This window comes from Ranitomeya variabilis, chromosome 5, assembly GCF_051348905.1.
Source record: "Ranitomeya variabilis isolate aRanVar5 chromosome 5, aRanVar5.hap1, whole genome shotgun sequence".
In the NCBI taxonomy this organism is placed as follows: Eukaryota; Metazoa; Chordata; class Amphibia; order Anura; family Dendrobatidae; genus Ranitomeya; species Ranitomeya variabilis.
Genome location: NC_135236.1, coordinates 102,005,782 through 102,030,379, shown reverse-complemented (window position 1 = coordinate 102,030,379; position 24,598 = coordinate 102,005,782). Strand labels below are relative to the sequence as shown.

General features: G+C 43.8%; 1 protein-coding gene across 1 annotated transcript in view; it reads right to left on the bottom strand.

Moving 5' to 3' along the window:
- Positions 1-10,181: 10,181 nt before the first annotated feature.
- LOC143775204 (uncharacterized) overlaps positions 10,182-24,598 on the bottom strand; it is a 27,585-nt gene continuing 13,168 nt past the window's right edge. Inside the window, exon 5 of the mRNA XM_077263075.1 lies at positions 10,182-10,318. Coding sequence (XP_077119190.1) covers positions 10,307-10,318 — 12 coding nt within the window. The 3' untranslated portion in view covers positions 10,182-10,306. The remainder of the gene's footprint in view (positions 10,319-24,598) is intronic.

Genomic DNA, 24,598 nt, shown 5'->3' with positions numbered 1-24,598 from the left:
TGCGGGGCTGTGCGGGTGTGTGCCTGGCTGTTCGGGTGTGTGCGGGACTGTTCAGGTGTGTGCGGGTCTGTGCTGGGGGTCTTTGGGGGTGTGTGTGCAGGCATCATCCAATGGGAATACAAGAAGGCAGCATCCAATCTGCAGCTAATCCGGATGTAAGGACAGTGGACACGCACTCTACACTATACATACATCTATCAATAGATAAATCTATCCAGATATATCTATAGATAGATATATGAAGATAGATGTATGCATCTATAGATCTATCTATATGTAGATGTGTCTATCCATCTCATCTATCATCTATCTGTGTGTGTAATGGAGTGTGGGTTGGACAAATGTAAAAGAGGAGGTTGGACAATAATGACATCACAAATCTTTGTTTTTTGTTCAATAATACATCTTTATTTAGCTTTCAAAAACACATACAAAAACGCATACAAAAGTGCACAAAAACACATAAAAACCGCGCAAAAACAAATAAAAAAAATGCATCGAAACTGCGCAAAAAACGCACCAAAAACTGCATCAAAACCGCGCAAAAACCACACCAAAAAACGCATCAAAACTACACCAAAAACTGAATCAAAACCGCACCAAAAACGCATCAAAACCGCACAAAAAAACGCACCAAAACTGAATCAAAACTGCACCAAAAACTGAGTCAAAACCGCGCAAAAAAACGCACCAAAAACACATCAAAACTGCACCAAAAACTGAATCAAAACCGCACAAAAAACACACCAGAAACTGCATCAAAGCCACACAAAAAACGCATCAAAACCGCGCAAAAAACGCACCAAAAACTGAATCAAAACCGCGCAAAAACCACGCCAAAATCTGAATCAAAACCGCGCAAAAAATGCATAAAAAATGCACCAAATTGTATGTTATATGTTGTATGTTCTGTTATATGTTGTATGTTGTATGTTATATGTTGTATGTTCTGTTATATTTTGTATGTTGTATGTTATATGTTGTATGTTCTGTTATGTGTTGTATGTTATATGTTATATGTTGTATGTTGTATGTTCTGTTATACGTTGTATGCTGTATGTTCTGTTAAATGTTGTATGTTCTGTTATATGTTGTATGTTCTGTTATATGTTGTATACTGTATGTTCTGTTATATGTTGTATGTTGTATTTTCTGTTATATGTTGTATGTTCTGTTATATGTTGTATGTACTGTTATATGTTGTATGTTCTGTTATATGTTGTATGTTCTGTTATATGTTGTATGTTTGTGTTTTTTTTACATTCAACACATTAGCCGGATGATGTCCCATCATTGGCTAATGTGTCAATCACTGTCACTGTAGCAGGCATAGCCCGATGGGACTTGTAGTCCCATCGGACGATGCCTGCACACACACACACACATACACACACACAAAGACCTCGGCAGCCCGCACAGACCCCAGGCAGCCCCGCACAGACCCCCGGCAGCCCGCACAGACCCCCGACAGCCCACACAGACCCCCGAGAGGCCCACACAGACCCCCGGCAGCCCGCACAGACCCTCGGCAGCCCGCACAGACCCCGGCAGCCCGCACAGATCCCCGACAGCCCGCACAGACCCCTGAGAGGACCGCACAGACCCCCGGCAGCCCACACATACCCCCAGCAGCTTGCACAGACCCCCGGCAGGCCCGCACAGACCCCCAAGCAGCCCCACACAGACCCAAGGCAGACCGCATAGACGCCCGCAAGCCCGCACAGACCCCCGAGAGGCCTGCACAGACCCCCGGCAGCCTCGCACAGACCCCCGGCAGCCCCGCACAGACCCCCAGGCAGCCCGCACAGACCCAAACAGGCCCACACAGACACGCACAGTCTCCGCCCACACTCTGCCCACACACTCCCCCCTCCCGATCTGCAGCGTGTCACCCGCAGCTAAACCGCAGATCTTTTTTACATCTGCGGTTTTGCTGCAGATGTGCCCGACTCAATACAAGTCAATGGGTGCAGAAACGCTGGAGATCCGCACAAAGAATTGACATGCTGCGGAAAAAACAACGCTGCGTTCCCGCGCGTTTTTTTTCTGAAGCATGTGCACTGCGGATTTGGTCTTCCATAGGTTTACATGGTATTGTAAACCGCATGGGAAACTGCTGCAGATCCGCAGCGTCAAAAACGCAGCTGATCCGCGGTAAAAACAGCAATGTGTGAACATGGCCTTAAAAACACATCAAAAACTGAATCAAAACCGTGCAAAAACCGCACCAAAAACGCATCAAACCCGCACCAAAAACTGCATCAAAACCGCAGCAAAAGCTGCATCAAAGCTGCGCAAAAACGCACCAAAGCCGTGCAAAAAAAAACGCAGCTGCGTTTTCTGCCAAGAGATGCAGATTTTGTGCAAAACATTCTGCACCCAAATCTGCAAAGTGTGCCTGAGGCTGTGTGCACACGATGCGGAATTAGTGCGGATCCTCAGTGGATTTTTCCGCGCAGAAACGCTGCAGTTCCGCAAAGTGATTTACAGTACAATGTAAATCAATAAAAATGCTGTGCTAATTGTGCGGAAAATTCTGCATGAAAACCGCTGCGGATCAAAAGAAGTAGCATGCTACTTCTTTTGTGCGGACCTGCAGAGTTTCTGACCCCTTCCATTATAGAATTCCGCAGGGGTAAAAAAACACAGAAAATCCGCATCAGTTCCGCAACAAAAACGCACAAAATCCGCTGCAAATCTGCACCTGCGTTTTCTGCCAGGAGATGCAGATTTTTTTCCCGAAAATTCTGCACCCCAATCCGCAACGTGTGCACATAGCCTAAAACTGACCTGCCATTATGATTCTCCAGGTCATTACGAGTTCATAGACACCAAGCATGTCTAGGTTCTTTTTTTATCTAAGTGGTGAAAAAAAATTCCAAAGTTTGCTAAAAATAAATAAATAATTGCGCCATTTTCCGATACCCATAGCCAGGGCCGGTTTTAGACAAAGTGGGGCCCTAGGCAAAAATTTAAAGTGGGGGCCCCAAATGATAACATTGCACTGTGGCCCCCATATTTAGGGGCCTTATATCAGCCAACAGGTCTGCCACTACACTGTTCCAAATTATTATGCAAATAATATTACCTCATATTTTCTCTAAATTACTTATCAGAATTGCAGTCATTGTTATTTTCCAGTCATCTACTATTCTAGTATAATTGCAATGTTTTGGAACAAACTGCCTATGAAAACAGTATCAAAACACTCAAAATGCATGTTCCAAATTATTATGCACAGCAGAGTTTTCAACCTTTTTTTTTTATTTTGAACAAAAAAATGGTCAACTGTGAAGTTATAAGCATTATCAGCTTATTACAAAATGAAATCAAACAGTTTTCAAGTGAAAACTTTATTCTAGGTGATGTTACATTTGCACATAGGACCCCTTGTTCGAAAGAAGCTTCTGAACTCTCTCGTCCGTTGAATTTGTCAGTTTTTGGATGGTTTCTGCTTCAATTGTTTTGCATGTGGACAGAATACCCTCCCAGAGCTGTTGCTTAGATGTGAACTGCCTCCCGCCATCATAGACACTCCTTTTGATGATTCTCCAGACGTTCTCAATGGGGTTGAGGTCAGGGGAAGATGGTGGCCACACCATAAGTTTGTCCTCTTTTATGCCCATAGCAGCCAGAGATGCAGATGTGTTTTTTGCAGCATGAGACGGTGCATTATCATGCATGAAAATGATCTTGCTGCGGAAAGCACGGTTCTTCCTCTTGAACCATGGCAGGAAGTGTTGTTTTAGAAACTCCACATAGATTATGGAGTTCATCTTTACCCCTTCAGGGATCATAAAGGGGCCGACAATCTCTCTCCCCATGATTCCATCCCAAAACATTACTCCACCTCCTCCTTGTTGGTGCCTTAGCCTTGTTTTCATGGGGTGTCCATCCTCCACTCCATCCATCTGGACCATCGAGCGTTGCACGGCACTCATCGGTGAACAAAACAGTTTGGAAGTCAGTCTTCATGTATCGTTTGGCCCACTGGAGCCGTTTCTGCTTGTGTGCAGTGGATAGAGGTGGTCGACAGGATGGCTTACGCACCTCTGAAGAACCCTGCATCTTGTTGTTCTGGGGACGTTTGAGGCACCAGCAGCTTCAAAAACTTGTCTGCTCCTATGACAAGGCATTTTTGCAGCTGCTCTTTTAACCTTACGCAATTGCCTGTTGGAAAGAGTCCTCAATTTTTCCTTATCAGCACGCACACGTGTGTGCTGGGAATCAGCTACATACTACTTGATTGTGCGATGATCACGATGAAGTGTCTTGGCAATGTTGAGCCCACCTCAAAGCGGGGGATACTGCCAGCTGAAGTACTATTCCGTCAGCTGGCAGAAAGGGGTTAATGAACAATATGTTTCAGTTTAAAAAAAATGGAAAAAAAATGGAGTGGGCTCCCGTGCAATTTTCTGCGCCAGAGGGGGAAAGCCGACGGCCGGGTGCCAATATTTGTAGCCTGGGAAGGGGTTAATACCCATGGCCCCTCCGAGGCTATGAATATCAGCCCGCAGCTCTCGGCATAGCCTTTACTGGCTATTAAAATAGGGGGACCCCCCCAAAAAAATGATATGGGGTCCCCTATATTTTATAGCCAGAAAGGCTACACAGACAGCTGCTGGCTGATATTCATAGCCTAGAGAGGGGCCATGAATATTGGCCCCCCCGGCTACAAATACCAGCCCACAGCCGCCCCAGAAACGGCGTATCTGTAAGATGCGCCAATTCCGGCACTTAGCCTCTCTCTTCCCACTCCTGAGTATCGGTGGGATATGGGGTAATAAGAGGTTAATCTCACCTTGCTATTGTAAGGTGACATTAAGCCCAGTTAATAATGGGGAGGCGTCAATAAGACGCCTATCCATTATTAATCCTATAGTAGTGAAAGGATTAAAAAAAAATTAAAGACACAGCCAGAAAAAAGTATTTTAATATTCTTAATTTAACCATACTTACCATACTCGATCGCCTGCAAAAAAATGAAAATAATAAACCAACCGTATTCCTCCTGTCCGCCGTAGTCCAATTAATAACGAGTGTCCCACGACGATCTCCCCTATAGAACAGTGACATCAGGTGATGTCACTGCTCTGTAGGGCCTCCAGTGACACACTGACAGGAGACAATGGCTCCTGCAGGGCATCACTGAGGTTACCTGAGTTTACTCTCTCGCTTTATGGCAATGCTGCATGGGAACTTTCTCACACAGCAGTGCCACAAGTGAGACTAGGGACTATTGCTCACAGGGGCGGAGGAATACAGTGTGGAAGGATACCTTCTGTCATTGTATTCCTGGAGCCCCTGGAAAGCGGTCGCATCAGCTGATGCTGCTGCTCTCCACGGGAGATCGTCGTGGGACACTCGTTTTAATTGGATATCTGCGGATCAGGGAGTATATTGTTTGTTTATTATTTTAATATTTGTTACAGGTTACACTGGCTTCGGGGATCAAGGTGACAAGGTGAGTATGTACTCTATGTTTTATGTATTGTATGTCTATATGTATGTACTGTATGTATGTACTGTATGTCTATATGTATGTTGTATGTATGTACTGTATGTATGTACTGTATATACTGTATGTTGTACGTTGCATGGTGCATTTTGTATGTCGCATGGTGCATGTTGTATGTTGCATGGTGCATGTCGCATGTCACCTGTTGGATGTCGCATGGTGCATGTTGCATGTCGCATGGTGCATGTTGTATGTCGCATGTTGCATGTCACATGGTGCATATTGTATGTCGCATGGTGCATGATGTATGTCGCATGACGTATGTTGCATGTCGCATGGTGCATCTTGTATGTTGCATGTCGCATGGTGCATGTCGCATGGTGCATGTTGTATGTCGCTTGTTGCATGTTGTATGTTGCATGTCACATGGTGCATGTTGTATGTCACATTTTGAATGTCGCATGTTGTATGTCACATGTTGCATGTCGCATGTTGTATGTCACATGTTGTATGTACTGTATGTGTGTACTGTATGTTGTATGTACGTTGCATGGTGCATGTTGTATGTACTGTATGTGTGTAATGTATGTTGTATGTGTTTTTTTTTTTACATTCAACACATTAGTCGGATGATGGGACTACTACTGTCCCATCATTGGCTAATGTGTCACTTACTGCCACTGTAGCAGGCATAGTCCGATGGGACTTGTAGTCCCATCGGAAGATGCCTGTACACAGAGACACACACACTAATGACCCCCCCGCCCCGCCCGCACATCCCAGCGCCGCCAGCAGATCCCAGCGCCACCCGCAGACCCACCGCGCAGATCCCCCCCGCACGCAGATCCCAGCACCGGCCGCACAGCCAGCAGACTCCCCCCTGCCCCACCCACAGATCCCAGCACAGCCCAGCATGCAGCCCCCCAGCACCGCCCACAGCCCAGTCACTCTTGATGAGTGACCGCTGTCTGTGTCTGGAAATTGATGTGACGTCAGTGGAAATTAGCAGCGGCTGCAGCCTGGGGGTCACGTGACCCGGACTCAGCCGCCAGCATAGTGCCCCTCACAGGCTAAACCGCCAACATAAAGTATTTACAAAATTCATTAGGGGCCCCGGGGGGGATACATTGGGGGTTAATTGAAAGGAGTGGACAACCCCTCTAATGTGAGTGGGGATAGGGGGATTTAATGTGTGTTGGGAGAATTTGAGTAGGGATGGGGGATTTATTGTGTGGGGGGAGAATTGGAGTGGGGATGAGGGATTTAATGTGTGGGGCGATTTAATATGTGTGGGGGGGGAGATTTGTCATGGGCATGGGGGTGTTTATTGTGTGGGGGGGAGATTTGGAGTGGGAATGGTGGATTTAATGTGGGGGGAGATTTGGGGTGGGGATGGTGGATTTAATGTGTGTGGGGAGATTTGGAGAGAGGATGGGGGATTTAATGTGTGGGGGAGATTTGGAGTGGAGATGGGGTTATAAGTTGTGTGTGGGGAGATTTGTAGTAGGGATGGGGGATTTAATGTGTGGGGGAGATTTGAGGACACAAAAGAATAGCAAAGGGGAGATTGGGGCATGTATGAGGAAAAAGTATGGGGGAATGGGGGCATGTAGGAGGAAACAGTATGGGGGAATGGGGGCATATATGAGGAAACAGTACGGGGGAATGGGGGCATATATGAGGAAACAGTACGGGGGAATGGGGGCATATATGAGGAAACAGTACGGGGGAATGGGGGCATGTTTGAGGAAACAGTACATGAGAATGGGAGGAATGTATGAGGAAACAGTATGGGGAATGGGGGCATGTTTCAGGAAACAGTACAGGAGAATGGGGGGCATGTTTGAGGAAACAGTACAGGAGAATGAATGAATTTTCACCCATTCATACAGATGTATATTTTTGAAGTCAGAATCTTAGACACTGGAGATGAGGTCCGGGCTCTTTGCGGCCGGTCATGTTCTTCTACATTCAACGCCCCCCAGCCATGTCTTTATGCATCTTGCTTTATGCACTTGCGTACAGTCATTGGGAACAGAAAACGGCCTTCCCCAAACTGCTCTCACAAAGATCAAAGCCAAAAATTATACAAAATGTCTTGTATGCTGAAGCATTTAGATTTCCATTCACTGGAGGTAGGAAGTGGACCCATAAAAAACAACCCAATATTATTATCCCTCAGCCACCAAACTGTACAGCTGACATCATTCTGACAGTCAAGTAACGTCTAACCAAATCTAGACCTGTCCATAAGATGCCAGAGAAGCGTTATTCATCAATCTACAGAACATGTGGCAGTATGCCTTACACCACTACATCTAACACTTGGCATTGTGCTTGGTGATGTAAGGCTTGCATGCAGCTGACTGGCCAAGCAAAACAATACTATAAAGCTACCGGAGCAAATATTGTGATGTTAATATCAGAGGAGGTGTGAAGGTCTGCAATTACTGAGTCAGCAGTGCGCTGGTGACTTTTATGCAGTATGATCATTAGCACTGACCTCCGCCTGTAACTTTACATCTTATCTGTCATCTCAAGGTTGACTTGGCAACCACTCTGAGTTCACAGAAAGGATAATCTGTTGGCTGAATATTTTTTATTACCTGAATGGCCTGTTTCTAGAAGGAAATTTACAGTATTACACATAACATGAAAAACAAATAATTACCGTCAGGGTTGGGATTGTAAGAAGCCAGAAAAGGCAGCTACTTGGAAAAGAAGTCAAAATCGTTTCCCGAAAATATTGAATTTCAATCTGATGTTTCCACCTCCAAGTGGAATCTTCTGACAATGTTATATGTACGAGGCCTTAAAGATAAGGATGGATTTTCTTTGTCCAATTTTATTTTTCCCCTTTGAGAAAGAAGTGGCACCACAGCCGTCTGGCAAATATATATATCCTGAATACGTGAACTCTATTATTGTTGGGGACATGAACGGAAACCAGGTGTAGCTGGTAGTTAAAACCTTGTTTGGGAAAGATGGGTGGACAAGGGTATTCAGCCCTGGAGAGGGCAACATCCCCCAACTTATACTACAAAAAAGAACCATCAAGGGCCCACACACCTTTACTAATTAATTAACATACTGTTCACTTCCCCAGTTCCGATAAGGCATGACGTGGCACATGGAGAGGTAAGACGTTAGTGATAGGGACCACCCAATATGTCGTGGCTAAATCTTTGATCACTAAGAATGTTCTGTTTTTTTTTTTACCTGTATAGCAATATTGGAGTTCAGGCATTCATTACTCCCAGAGTGTTGATGCATAATGTATGTATATTTTTGTATATTAGCGTTATTTGTGCACCTCCATGTTAATGGTGTGCGGGCCCCTAAGGCTAATATCTACCGTCTACCTACTGCGTACAATAATTAATAACATCCAATGTGATGTTTTCCATCAGGAGTTATGTACAAAGAATATTCTACGATTTTCCATGACCTTTGTAACTTTATTTAATCAGCATAATAATGATCACATAGGAGCCGCGCCATGTGATTCTAACAAACCTATGAATATTTAATACATGTTTTGTTCCCATTAACTGAAGCTAGGTGACGTACATCAAAAGAGAAAATGGAATATTCGAGATAAACTCGATGTTTATTGTTCCGCACTGAAATACAGGAATAAATCCGGGTGTTGAAAGCATTAAATTCGTTGTTAACTTTAGCTGGACAAACACAAGGGGTAATTTTCAGTGTAAGAGTACTGTATATGATACAGGTATGGGTCAACTCATCGGTCACCTAATGTCCGCTGCTGGGGGATACAGGGGCGGACATATAATTGGTCCAACATGTGCGGCCATACAGGGGCCCAAGAGGTAAGGGGGCCCATTTATACCTCCAAAGAAGGCGCAATTTTGCATTTTTAGGAACTCTTAGGCTGCAAAGGGCCCATATATTGTTCTTGCAGAGGGGCCCTTTTCTGTCTGTGTCCGTCAGTAGGTACAGGGAACGGACAGGTCGTATTCTAACATCTGTTGTTTAACCACTAAAAAGGAATCAGTCACTCGGATTATGCCACACTATATGAGGAAAGAATAAACTAGTGATAGAGACCATAATCACAGGAGTGTGCCAATGATGTAGCATAGGTTTTAGGTTCGAGGGGCAAAACAAGTATATTGCCCCCCCAACCCATGAACCTACCATTTATCTAGCCAGTACTGAACCCCTTATCACCCAAACACTTGTATTGTATTTCAAGAAAATATTGATGTAATTATAGTTTAGACTTTCACCCTTCATTTTTCTTCTAATTTTTACTGGAAATTGACATAATAAAAATAAAAAATACAAAAAACAAAAATACTACATTGTTATTACTTTTATTACATTATTTTCATGTAACTCTTATTACCTTAGTCCTAACCCTAGTCCTAACCATAGTTAAGGTTAAAAAAAGTATGTCAAAATGTAAACCTCACAGAGGACACTTATTTTAAAATTTTTGCTCAGAGATGCGGGTGAGAACACCACAGCAGATGTGCAATGCGTATGATTCATTTCCGTCACCCCCTTTTCAGAGCGCAGCAGGTGAGATGAGTTTAACATTGGCTGCTGCGCTCCACATAGGCAGTCATTCATCTTTCTGACTACATCTGGATGACGCTCAATTAAAAAGCAGCTCAGTGCACTGGAGTCTTGGCTCATTTGACAGGGGTGGTGGGCGGTGAAATTTTGCTCTCACATTGAGTTTAGCTCTTAGGGAAACTTCCCATGTTACTTTCCCCATGCAGTGTGTCACACACTGTAGCGCAAGCTGAGCCAGTAATCTTCATATCCATGAGCAGTGGACCACCAATCCAGTGATCCAAGCCATCCATGTACTGGCCATTATTTCACAAACTGAAAAATAAAAAAATAATACATTGTTATAATCTTTTTTTCTATATTGTTTATTACATTATTTTATGTAACTAAGGCTGGTTTCACATTTGTGGACGAGTGCTTTGTGGAGGGCTGCGTAGTTCCTCCGTGAAGCCACGCTCACTGCCGCGCCTCTTCCTTCAGCTCCACCTACGTCTGCATGCATCCTGCGTACCCTATCTTTAACATTGGGTACGCAGGCCATGCGGATGTATGCGGATGCCTCCGCATGCGTCGTCTTGATGCTGCGCTGACCTGGGTCAAATGCAGCATGTTAGGATTTTGTTGCGGTCGGCGCATCTTCAAAACGACGTATACGGAGGTATCCGCATATATCCGAGTGGCCTGCGTACCCAATGTTAAAGATAGGGTACGCAGGTCGCATGCAGACGTAGGCAGAGCTGAAGGAAGAGGCGCGGCAGTGGGCGGGGCTTCATGGAGGAAGAAGGCTTTTGTCCACAGCCCTGCCGAACGCTAGTGTGAAACTAACCTAAGGAGAAGCTTTTATGTTTTCTAAGTAGACGCTTAAAAAACTAGGAACTGGGAATAACTGAGTAGTAGGAAAAGGATGGGAGACAATAAATTGTAATTTGGTCCAAACCTAGCTGCTCAGAAACATCCTAAGTCACCAAAAACTTCCTCTCGTGAAAAATAATAAAATAGAAGAGAGCAAGAAAGGGGATGTAGATGTACTGTATCACATCATGGGGGAGAACATAAGAAGGACAATAGAGGGGAGGTATATGGCTGATACATTTCCTAGATAGAAAGATTTTAGCGAACTACGAAGACAGAGATATGGCAACAAGTATTCCACATGGATGACAATTAAAGAAAAATAAAAGGGGTCTTGTCACATACCCATTAGTGATGAGCAAATATACTAATTTCTCGAGATTTCTCGAGCACGCTCGGGTGTCCTCCGAGTATTTTTTAGTGCTCGGAGATTTCGTTTTTCTTGCCGCAGCTGAATGATTTACATCTGTTAGCCAGCATAAGTACATGTGGGGCTTGCCTGGTTGCTAGGGAATCCCCACATGTACTTATGCTGGCTAACAGGTGTAAATCATTCAGCTGCGGCAATAAAAACGAAATCTCCGAGCACTAAAAAATACTAGGAGGACACCCGAGCGTGCTCGAGAAATCTCAAGTAACGAGTATATTCGCTCATCACCAATACCCATCCATCTCAGATGCTGATTGACAGGTCTGGTCACATTTCCATCCATCTCATGGGTTGATGGACAAGTCTGGTCACATGCCCATCCATCTCAGAGGCTGATGGACAGGTCTCGTCACATGTCCATCCATCTCATGGGCTGATGGACAGGTCTCGTCACATACCCATCCATCTCATGGGCTGATGGACAGGTCTCGTCACATACCCATCTAACTCAGAGGCTGATGGACAAGTCTGGTCACATGCCCATCCATCTCATGGGCTGATGGACAAGCCTAGTAACATGCCCATCCATCTCAGAGGCTGATTGACAGGTCTGGTCACATGTACATCCATCTCATTGGCTGATTGACAGGTCTGGTCACATGTCCATCCATCTCAGAGGCTGATGGACAGGTCTCGTGTCTCGTCACATACCCCATCCATCTCAGAGGCTGATGGGCAGGTCTTGTCACATAGGAATTTTCGGCACAGAGGTGAGGATTACTTTGCATTTTTATTTTGATATTAATGGGTAAATGAGGGTCTGGGAGTTTTTATTTCAAATAAAAGACTTAATCTGTGTTTGTCTTTATTACATTTGACGATGGGGTTAGTAAGGGGGTATCTTATAGACACCTCTCTCCATTACTAACTCCTGGGCTTGATGTCAGCTGACATTACAAAACTGACATCAACCCCAATAGAAGTGGTATTAACCAAAAAAGGATAAAACAAAGGAATACTAATGGGAGCAAGGTGAAAAATTGTGAAAATGAGAATTATATCCAAGTGGATAAAAGTTTAAACCCTGCAACCACAAGAGTAAGACAGTGTGAAACTAATCACGGACCATCGGAAAATACCAAAGGGAAATATAAAAGAGACAATCCGACAAGAAAGTCCAAAAGATAGTATAACAAAATTGAATATTTTAATGAATAATCATTATAAAATCAGAGAGACAATAATGGGAGCAAAAGAAAACAATGTATGCAAGGACAATTGAAAAACTAGGCCGCACATCCAAACATATTATCCTTTTGGCCATTTGATTTATGCCTGGATGTGTGGCCTATTTGTTTCAATTGTGTGTCTCTTTTATATTTCCCAATGGAAGTGGGAAGAGCCAAGGCTAAGCATCAGAATTGGCGCATCTAATGGATGTGTCATTTCTGGGGCATCTGAAGGTTGATGTTCTTAGTCTGGGAGGGGGCCTATATCCATGGCCCCTTCCTAGGCTATTAATATCATCCCGAAGCTATCTGCCTAGTCTTTGCTGGTTATTAATAATAGGGGGGACTCTACGTAATGTTTTTTGGAGGTCTTCCCTTATTAGTAACCAGTAAAGGGTACGTAGACAACTGTTAGCTCATATTAATAGCCTACTAAGCTCTATATTTATTTCCCCCTTCCAAGACTATAAACATCAGCCCCCAGCTGTGAACAGCTGGTTAATAAAAATTAGGGGGAACCCACGCCAATTTTTTATTTTATTCTTTCTATATATCTATTCTATTCTGATGTTTCACGCTGTAAATTTACAGTACTTGGGTGATAAAATATTGGTTTCCTATGAGATGAATGAGTAAAAATCACACAGCACCTGCATAATCCATGTGCTGTGTAATTTTTTTCTCACACCCATTGACTTGCATTGCCGAGTCTCGTCCGATATATGAGGTCACTTCTAGCATGCAGCTATTTTTTTCTCAGTCCAAGCAGAGGGGAGCAAAAAATTGCAGATGATCAAAGAATCATTGACTTACACTAGTCAGAGAGCAATCCGATTTTTCATTGGATTGCAATAGTCTATTTTAAGTGCAGAGGAGTATGAGCCCTAATAGTGACTATTTTAAAAATATTTTTACCCTACTCATTATATAATGTGCACTTTTTTTTTAACTACTTCAGGACTGCCCATAGACTTTAAACATCTAGACAGCTCCCATTCTATTCTGAAGTGACGTTTTAAAACTGCGTAGCAGAGGAGCTGCTCGACATTGTGCAGCTGCAGGGAGAAAGGAGTTGGCTGTCAGGCACAGCCAGACACCATGCAGAGAAGGCAGACATCATTTATTATCATATCTACCTTCATAAACGCTGTATACACAGCCCTGAACAAGCACTGTGTATACTGATAGTAAGTACTGACCGTGTTCCTCCTCTGGAACCGGAGATCATGCGCCCTAGGAAACGCAGTCAGACCTGCTGAGCACAGAAGAGCCTGATTTTCCAGTTAGGGCTCATTCACACATTAGGGTTTTCACGTGCGAGTGCTATCTGTGTATTTCATGGATAGCATTCGTACCTAAGATAGACTATGGGACTGTTCAAGCAAAATCATGGATACATGTCCGATATTGATGCGAGTTTTGAATTAAACTAGGCTATGGGTTCGTGAAAAATTTGGGCAGCACTCGGATGCCATCTATGTGCTGTCTGTTTTTCACAGACTAAGGTTACGTTCCCATTAGGAGCTTTTGGTGAGTTTTAGATGTTGCAGATTCTCTAAATTTCTGCATCCATTAAGGCTACTTTCACACTGGCGTTTTTTTGCATACGTCGCAATGCGTCGTTTTGGCGAAAAAACGCATCCTGCAAAGTCGTCTGCAGGATGCGTTTTTTCACCATAGACTAACATTAGCGACGCATTGCGACGTATTGACACATATCGCAACCGTCGTGCGTCGTGTTGTGGCGGACCGCCGGCAGCAAAAAACGTTACATGTAACGTTTTTTAGTGCCGACGGTCCGCCATTTCTGACCTCGCATGCGCGGCCGGAACTCCGCCCCCTCCTCCCCGCACTTCACAATGGGGCAGCGGATGCATGGAAAAAGAGCATCCGCTGCCCCCGTTGTGCGGCGCTTGCACAGTATGCGTCGGTACGTCGGGCCGACACAGCGCGACGGCCCCGTACCGAATCTAGTGTGAAAGTAGCCTAAGTAAAATAGGTTACTTGCATTTTTTTAAAAATACACAACATAAAAAAACTCACAAAAAAATCATCCTCGGAATGTAGCCTAATAGGAGAAAGCGGAGAAACTGTGGAAACTGATAAAACTCGGTTTGATTTTCTCATATGAGCAAACCACTGACATGTGAATGAGTCCTAACTGGAGCTAATATACCAGTGACTGGTCTAATTAATTCTGAGGCTCATGTGAACACTGCTTTAGGGTATGTGCACACAAGAATTTTTCCAGGTGTGTGAACTGCTGAGTTTTTTCTATTAAAGGAAGACGCTTCGGGGAAAGGAAGGCATTTTTTTCCCATTAACCATTTCTTTTAATGTCTTTGGTAATTTGATAATTTAATAGGCTGGTGTTTTTTTCAGTGTTTTATGCTTGTATTTTTACTTCATTCAACATTGAAGAAACTGCTAGAGATTCTTGAAGAAAAAATATCGGCAAAAAATCAAAAAGACGCCTGGGCCTTTTGAGCTTTCTCGTTAACTTGGATTGTAAAGTATAGAGTGTCTTTCTTCAGGGCAGAATTATTCATGTCACTTAGGCTACTTTCACACTTCCATCTTTTTTAAGACGTTGCAATGCGTCGTTCTGTGCAAAAAACGCATCCTGCAAAGTCGCCCGCAGGATGTGTTTTTTGCACATAGACTTGTATTACCGACGCATCGTGACGTATGGACACACGTTTCATACGTCGTGCACTGGGTGTGTCGGTAATTGGCGGACCTTCGTCACAAAAAAGTTCAATGTAACGTTTTTGTGTGCGACGGGTCCACCATTTTCGACCGCGCATGCGTGGCCGAAACTCCGCCCCCTCCTCCCCGAACTGCAGAATGGGCAGCGGATGCGTCCATCCGCTGCCCACGTCGTGCAGAGAATTCACAACATCCTTCGGTACGTCAGCCCGACACATTGCGACGGGCCCGTACTGACGGAAATGTGAAAGAGGCCTTAGTCATGTTGAAGGTTTCCAAAGACACAAAGTGGTTAACACTTTCATCTCCGAGCCTGTTTTCACCTTCATGACCAGGCCAAATTTTAGGCTATGTGCACACGCTACGGATCCGCAGCAGTTTTCCATGAGGTGTACAGTACCATGTAAACTTATGGAAAACTAAATCCGTAGTGCACATGCTGCGGAAAAAAACACGCGGAAACGTAGTGGTTTATATTCCGCAGCATGTCAATTCTTTGTGCGGATTCCGCAGTGGTTTACACCTGCTCCTCGATAGGAATCCGCAGGTTTAAAACCGCAGGTGGAATCCGCACAAAAAAATGCAAAAAAACGCGGTAATTTCGTGGTAAATCCGCAGAGCGGTTTACCTGCGGATTTACCAAAATCAGTGCAGAAAAATCCGCACACCATTCCTCAGCGTATGCACATATCCTTACAATTCTGACCAGTGTCACATTTTGAGATAATAACTCTGGAACTCCCCAATGGATCCCACTGATTCTGAGACTGTTTTTTGTGACACATTGTACTTTATGTAAGTGGTAAATTTAGGTCTGAAATGTTTATTTGTGAAAATATTGGAATTCTGGTGAAAATTTTGAAAATGTGGTAATTTTCAAACTTTCAATGTTTATATCTTTACATCTTATGTTTATATCTCACCCCCATACTTACCAAGCTCCGGTGCCCCTCCCGGTGTCCGTCCGTCTTCTCCATGGGCGCGCCATCTTCCAAAATGGCGGGCGCATGCGCAGTGCGCCCACCGAATCTGCTGGCTGGCAGATTCATTCCAGGTACATTTTGATCGCTGTGACAGGTTCTATCACAGCGATCCAAATAAAAAAATAATAAATAAACCCCCCCTTTATCACCCTCATAGGTAGGGACAATAATAAAATAAAGAAAATATATTTACTTTTATTTTTCCACTAGGGTTAGGGTTAGGGTTAGAACTAGGCTTAGGGTTACAACTAGGGTTATGGTTAGAACTAGGGTTAGGGTTAGAACTAGGGTTAGGGTTAGAATTAGGGTTAGAGTTAGAACTAGGGTTATGGTTAGAACTAGGGTTAAGGTTAGAATTAGGGTTAGGGTTAGAATTAGGGTTAGAACTAGGGTTAATGTTAGAACTAGGGTTAGGGTTGCAATTAGGGTTAGAATTAGGGTTAGGGTTGTAATTAGGGTTAGGGTTAGAATTAGGCTATGTGTAGATGGTGCGGATTTGGCTGAGGATCCGTAGCAGTTTTCCATCACGTTTACAGTACCATGTAAACCTATGGAAAACCAAATCCGCTGTGCCCATGGTGCAGAAAAAAACGCGTGGAAACGCTACGTTGTATTTTCCTCAGCATGTCAATTCTTTGTGCGGATTCTGCAGCGTTTTACACCTGTTCGTCAATAGGAATCTGCAGGTGAAATTCGCACAAAAAACACTGGAAATCCACGGTAAATCTGCAGGTAAAATGCAGTGTGTTTTACCTGTGGATCTTTCAAAAACTGTGCGGAACAATCCTCACACGAATCCGCAACGTGGGCACATAGCCTTAGGGTTGGAATTAGAGTTAGGGATGGAATTAGGGTTTAGGTTGGAAATAGGATTAAGATTAGGGTTATGGTTGTGTGTTGGGGTTAGGGTTAGGCTTGTGGTTAAGGTTATGGTTAGGGTTGGGATTAGGGTTAGGGGTGTGTTGGGGTTAGGGTTGTGGTTAGGGGTGTGTTGGAGGTAGGGTTGTGATTAGGGTTATGGCTAGAGTTGGGATTAGGGTAGGGGTGTGTTGGGGTTAGTGTTGGAGTTAGAATTGAGGGATTTCCACTGTATAAGCACATCAGGGGTCTCCAAGCGCGACATGGCGCCACCATTGATTCCAGCCAATCTTGCGTTCAAAAAGTCAAATGGTGCTCCCTCCCTTCCGAGCCCCGACGTGCGCCCAAACAGTGGTTTACCCAAACATATGGGGCACAAGCGTACTCAGGAAAAATTGCACAACAACTTTGGGGGTCTAATTTCTCCTGTTACCTATGGGAAAATAAAAAAATGGGGGCTGAAAACTTATTTTTGTGGTAAAAAAATGATTTTTTATTTTCACGGCTCTGAGTTATAAATTTCTGTGAAGCACTTGGGGGTTCAAAGTGCTCACCACACATCTAGATAAGTTCCTTGGGGGGTCTAGTTTCCAAAATGGGGTCACTTGTAGGGGGGGTTTGGATTAGGGTTTCAGTTATAATGGGGGGGTTTCCACTGTTTAGGCACATCAGGGGCTCTCCAAACGCGACATGGCGTCAGATCTCAATTTCAGCCAATTCTGCGTTGAAAAAGTAAAACAGTGCTCCTTCCCTTCCGAGCTCTCCCGTGCGCCCAAACAGGGGTGTACCCCAACATATGGGGTATCAGCGTACTCGGAACACATTGGAGAACAACTTTTGGGGTCCAATTTCTCCTGTTACCCTTGGGAAAATACAAAACTGGGGGCTAAAAAATAATTTTTGTGGAAAAAAAAATATTTTTTATTTGCACGGCTCTGCGTTATAAACTGTAGTGAAACACTTGGGGGTTCAAAGCTCTCACAACACACATCTAGATGAGTTCCTTAGGGGGTCTACTTTCCAAAATGGTGTCACTTGTGGGGGGTTTCTACTGTTTAGGCACATTAGGGGCTCTGCAAACGCAACGTGACACCTGAAGACCATTCCATCAAAGTCTGCATTTCAAAACGTCTACTTCCCTTCTGAGCCCTGACGTGTGCCCAAACAGTGGTTCCCCCCACATATGGGGTGTCAGCGTACTCAGGACAAACTGTACAACAACTTTTGAGGTCCAATTTCTCCTGTTATCCTTGTGAAAATAAAAAATTGCTTGCTGAAAAATAATTTTTGAGGAAAGAAAAATGATTTTTTATTTTCATGGCTCTGCGTTATAAACTTCTGTGAAGCACTTGGGGGTTCAAAGTTCTCACCACACATCTAGATAAGTTCCTTGGGGTGTCTAGTTTCCAAACTGGGGTCTCTTGTGGGGGGTTTCTACTGTTCAGGCACATTAGGGGCTCTGCAAACGTAACATGATGCCTGCAGACCATTCCATCAACATCTGCATTCAAAAACATCACTACATCCCTTCCGAGCCCTGACGTGTGCCCAAATAGTGGTTTCCCCCCATATATGGGGTATCAGCGTACTCAGGACAAACTGGACAACAACTTTTGGGGTCCAATTTCTTCTGTTACTCTTGTGAAAATAAAAGATTGCGGGCTAAAAAATAATTTTTGAGGAAAGAAAAATGATTTTTTATTTTCACGGCTCAGCGTTATAAACTTCTGTGAAGCACTTGAGGGTTCAAAGTGCTCATTGCACATCTAGATTAGTTCCTTAGGAGGTCTAGTTTCCAAAATGGGGTCATTTGTGGGGGATCTCCAATGTTTAGGCACATCAGAGGCTCTCCAAACGCGACATGGTGTCTGCTAACGATTGGAGCTAATTTTTTATTCAAAAAGTCAAATGGCGCTCCTTTCCTTCCGAGCTCTGACGTGCGCCCAAACAGTGGTTTCTGACCACATATGAGGTATCGGTGTACTCAGGAGAAATTGCCCAACAAATTTTAGGATCCATTTTATCCTGTTGCCCATGTAAAAATGAAAAAATTGAGGCTACAATTTTTTTGGGCCAAACAAAAAAGTACTTTTTCATTTTTACGGATAAATTTGTGAAGCACTTGGGGATTCAAAGTGCTCACTATGCATCTAGATAAGTTCCATGGGGGGGTCTAGATTCCAAAATGGGGTCACTTGTGGGGAAGCTCCAATGTTTAGGCACACAGGGGCTCTTCAAACGTGACATGGTGTCCGCTAACGATTGGAGCTAATTTTTCATTCAAGAGTCAAATGGCGCTCCTTCCACAGTGGTTTACCCCCACATGTGAGGAATTGGTGTACTCAGGAGAAATTGCCAAAAAAATTTAGGATCCATTTTATCCTGTTCCCCATGTGAAAATGAAAAAATTGAGGCTAAAATAATTTTTTGGTGAAAAAAAGTACTTTTTCATTTTTACGGATCAATTTGTGAAGCACCTGGGAGTTCAAAGTGCTCACTATGCACCTAGATAAGTTCCTTGGGGGGTCTAGTTTCAAAAATGGGGTCACTTGTGGGGGAGCTCCAATATTTAGGCACAAAGGGGCTCTCCAAATGCTACATGGTGTCCGCTAAAGATTGGAGCCAATTTTTCATTCAAAAAGTCAAATGGCGCTCCTTCTCTTCCGAGCCCTGTTGTGCGCCCAAACAGTGGTTCCCCCCCATATATGGGGTATCAGCGTACTCAGGACAAATTGTACAATAACTTTTGGGTCCACTTTGTCCTTTTACCCTTGGGAAAATAAAAAAATTGTTGCTAAAAGATCATTTTTGTGACTAAAAAGTTAAATGTTCATTTTTTCCTTCCATGTTGCTTCTGCTGCTGTGAAGCACCTGAAGGGTTAATAAACTTCTTAAATGTGGTTTTGAGTACCTTGAGGGGTGCAGTTTTTAGAATGGTGTAACTTTTGGGTATTTTCAGCCATATAGACGCCTCAAAATGACTTCAAATGTGAGGTGGTCCCTAAAAAAAATGGTTTTGTAAATTTTGTTGTAAAAATGAGAAATTGCTGGTTAAATTTTAACCCGTATAACTTCCTAGCAAAAAAAATTTTGGTTCCAAAATTGTGCTGATGTAAAATAGACATGTGGGTAATGTTATTTATTAACTATTTTGTGTCACATAACTCTCTGGTTTAACAGAATAAAAATTCAAAATTTGAAAATTGCTAAATTTTCAAAATTTTAGCCAAATTTATGATTTTTTCATAAATAAACGCAAAAATTATCAACCTAAATTTACTACTAACATGAAGCCCAATACGTCACGAAAAAACACTCTCAGAATCGCTAGGATCCGTTGAAGCATTCATTAGTTATTACCTAATAAAGGGACACTGGTCAGAATTGCAAAAAACGGCCAAGTCATTAAGGTCCAAATAGGCTGGGTCATGAAGGGGTTAATGACACACAAAGCATCCAAGTCCCAGGCATGCCTCACAATTTGGTTGAGGTTTTAGTCTTGGTGGGTTTTGCTTGTTTACAGCCTCTTTTGATAGGCTGTGAGCTGACAAGTAGCAGATTGAGCCTCTTTGGCAGCTACATGGCAGGAAGACTAGTCAGAGCAGGGCCGGCTCCAAGTTTTTGAGGGCCCCGGGCGAAAGAGTCTCAGTGGGCCCCCCCCCTTTAACACATACCACGATTCATGATGCCCAGATACAGCAGAGAAATATAGGTATAGTACAGTGCCAGATTTCACTTCTTACATTACATGAGTGATATCTATTGCAAATTCTGCAGTGTATATATACAGGACAGGAGGAGTGGTACTGTGCAGTGTATATATACAGGGGAGTGGTACTGTGCGGTCTATATATACTGGGGAGTGGTACTGTGCGGTGTATACATACAGGGGAGAGGTACTGTGAAGTGTATATATACAGGACAGGAGGAGTGGTACTGTACAGTGTATATATACAGGGGAGAGGTACTGTGCAGTGTATATATACTGGGGAGTGGTACTGTGCAGTGTATATATACAGGGGAGAGGTACTGTGCGGTGTATATATACAGGAGGAGTGGTACTGTGCAGTGTATATATACAAGGGAGAGGTACTGTGCGGTGTATATATACAGGGGAGAGGTACTGTGCGGTCTATATATACTGGGGAGTGGTATTGTGCAGTGTATATATACAGGGAAGAGGTACTGTGCGGTGTATATATACAGGGGAGTGGTACTGTGCGGTGTATATATACAGGGGAGAGGTACTGTGCGGTGTATATATACAGGGGAGTGGTACTGTGCGGTGTATATATACAGGGGAGTGGTACTGTGCGGTGTATATATACAGGGGAGAGGTACTGTGCGGTGTATATATACAGGGGAGTGTGTTGTGAACTCTGTTCTTGGGCTCCCTCTTGTGGTCACAAGTGGTACTGTGTGAGTGCTATCTTTGGGCTCCCTCTGGTGGCTCTTTTTGTCATTCTGCGGGTCTGTGGCTGGGATCAGCTGTCTCGTTATCTGCTAGTTGGTTTCCTATTTAGCTCACCTGGACCTTCAATTGTTGCCTGCTGTCGATGTATTCAGTGCTCTTCTGATCTCTCCTGACTACATTCGTTATCAGTCTCTCCAAGAGAAGCTAAGTTTCTGTTTGTTCATTTTTTGCTCATCAGTGTTCAATATGTTTCTTTGTTTATGATGAGTTCTGTCCAGCTTGCTTATATGTGATTTCCTTGCTTGCTGGTGGCTCTAGGGGGCTGAGTTTCTCCCCTCACACCGTTAGTTGGTGTGGGGGTTCTTGAACTCTCAGCGTGGATATTTTGTATAGGGTTTTTTACTGACCGCACAGCTTCCTATCTATCTTCTGCTATCTAGTATTAGCGGGCCTCATTTGCTAAATCTGTTTCATTTCTACCTTTGTATTTTCCCCTTTACCTCACCGTTATTATTTGTGGGGGGCTTTCTATATCTTTGGGGTTATTTCTCTGAGGCAAGTGAGGTCTTTACTTTCTCTCTAGGGGTAGCTAGTTTCTCAGGCTGTGTCGAGACGTCTAGGAATTCTAGGCACGTTCACCGGCGACCTTTAGTGTGTGCGGTTAGGATCAGGATTGCGGTCAGTCCAGTTACCACCTCCCTAGAGCTCGTCCTATGTTCAGTTACTTAGCTGGTCAGTTCTGCAATCCTCAGCCACTAAGGATCATAACAGTACAGCAGGCCACAAAGTGTTTAATGCATCGCAGAAGTGGGATAGAAGTCCTGAGTGCATTTTTTTTTTTTTTCCTTTGCTGCAGTTTGTCCAGCTTCTCTCTTCCCCTTAATCTCTGGGTGGCTCTGAGTTCAGCTGCAGACATGGATATTCAGAGTCTGACTTCTAGTATGGATCATCTTGCTGCAAGGGTGCAAAGCATTCAGGATTTTGTTGTTCACAGTCCTATGTCAGAGCCAAAAATTCCTATTCCTGAGTTGTTTTTTGGAGATAGATCTAGGTTTCTGAATTTTAAGAATAATTGTAAATTATTTCTTTCTTTGAGACCTCGTTCCTCTGGTGATTCCGCTCAGCAAGTTAAAATTATTATCTCCTTATTACGTGGTGACCCTCAAGATTGGGCATTGTCCCTGGCGCCAGGAGACCCTGCATTGCTGAATGTGGATGCGTTTTTTCTGGCGCTTGGATTGCTTTATGAGGAACCTAATCTTGAGAACCAGGCAGAAAAGGCTTTGCTGGCCCTCTCTCAGGGTCAGGATGAAGCGGAGTTGTATTGTCAGAAATTTAGGAGGTGGTCGGTGCTTACTCAATGGAATGAGTGTGCTCTGGCTGCAAATTTCAGAAAAGGTCTTTCTGAAGCCATTAAGAATGTTATGGTGGGATTCCCCATGCCTGCAAGTCTGAATGAGTCAATGGCTTTGGCCATTCAGATTGATCGGCGTTTACGGGAGCACAAACCTGCGCACCATCTGGCGGTGTTTTCTGAACAGAAACCTGAGTCTATGCAATGTGACAGAATTCTGACCAGAATTGAGCGGCAAAATCATAGACGTCAAAATGGGTTGTGCTTTTACTGTGGTGATTCTGCTCATGTTATCTCAGCATGCTCTAAGCGCTTAAAAAAATCGCTAAATCTGTCACCGTTGGTACTATACAGCCTAAATATCTTTTTGTCTGTTACTTTAATTTGCTCTCTGTCATCCTACTCGGTTATGGCTTTTGTAGATTCAGGTGCTGCCCTGAATCTGATGGATTTGTCATTTGCCAGGCGCTATGGTTTTATCTTGGAGCCTTTAAAATTCCCTATTCCACTAAGGGGAATTGATGCTACACCATTGGCTAAGAATAAACCTCAGTACTGGACTCAAGTGACCATGTGCATGACTCCTGTACATCAGGAGGTGATTCGCTTTCTTGTGCTACATAATTTGCATGATGTTGTCGTGTTGGGTCTGCCATGGCTGCAGGTTCATAATCCAGTTCTGGATTGGAAAGCTATGTCTGTGTCAAGCTGGGGTTGCCAGGGAGTTCATGGCGACGCTCCTTTGGTGTCGATTGCTTCTTCCACTCCTTCTGAAGTCCCTGAGTTTTTGTCGGACTACCAGGATGTATTTGATGAGCCCAGATCCAGTGCCCTACCTCCTCATAGGGATTGTGATTGTGCTATAAATTTGATTCCTGGTAGTAAGTTCCCTAAGGGAAAACTTTTTAATTTGTCTGTACCAGAGCATGCCGCTATGCGGAGTTATATAAAGGAGTCTTTGGAGAAGGGACATATTCGCCCGTCCTCCTCCCCTCTTGGTGCAGGATTCTTTTTTGTGGCCAAGAAGGATGGTTCTCTGAGACCTTGTATAGATTATCGCCTTCTAAATAAAATCACGGTCAAATTTCAGTATCCTTTGCCATTAGTGTCTGATCTGTTTGCTCGGATTAAGGGGTCCAGTTGGTTCACCAAGATAGATCTTCGTGGTGCGTATAACCTTGTGCGTATTAAGCAGGGTGATGAATGGAAAACAGCATTTAATACGCCCGAAGGCCATTTTGAGTACTTGGTGATGCCTTTTGGACTTTCTAATGCTCCTTCTGTGTTTCAGTCCTTCATGCATGAGATCTTCCGAGAATATCTGGATAAATTTATGATTGTGTATCTGGATGATATTTTGGTCTTTTCTGATGATTGGGAGTCCCATGTGAAGCAGGTCAGGATGGTATTTCGGGTCCTGCGTGCCAATGCCTTATTTGTGAAGGGCTCAAAATGTCTCTTCGGAGTCCAGAAGGTTTCCTTTTTGGGTTTTATTTTTTCTCCTTCTACTATTGAGATGGACCCAGTCAAGGTCCAGGCTATTCATGACTGGACTAAGCCTACATCTGTTAAGAGTCTTCAGAAGTTCTTGGGTTTTGCTAATTTTTACCGTCGCTTCATCGCTAATTTTTCTGGCGTGGTTAAGCCCTTGACGGATTTGACCAAGAAGGGTTCTGATGTGACTAATTGGTCTCCTGCGGCCATGGAGGCCTTTCGGGAGCTGAATTGCCGGTTTTCTTCGGCTCCAGTCTTATGTCAGCCAGATATCTCTCTTCCTTTTCAGGTCGAGGTTCATGCTTCTGAGATTGGAGCAGGGGCTGTTTTGT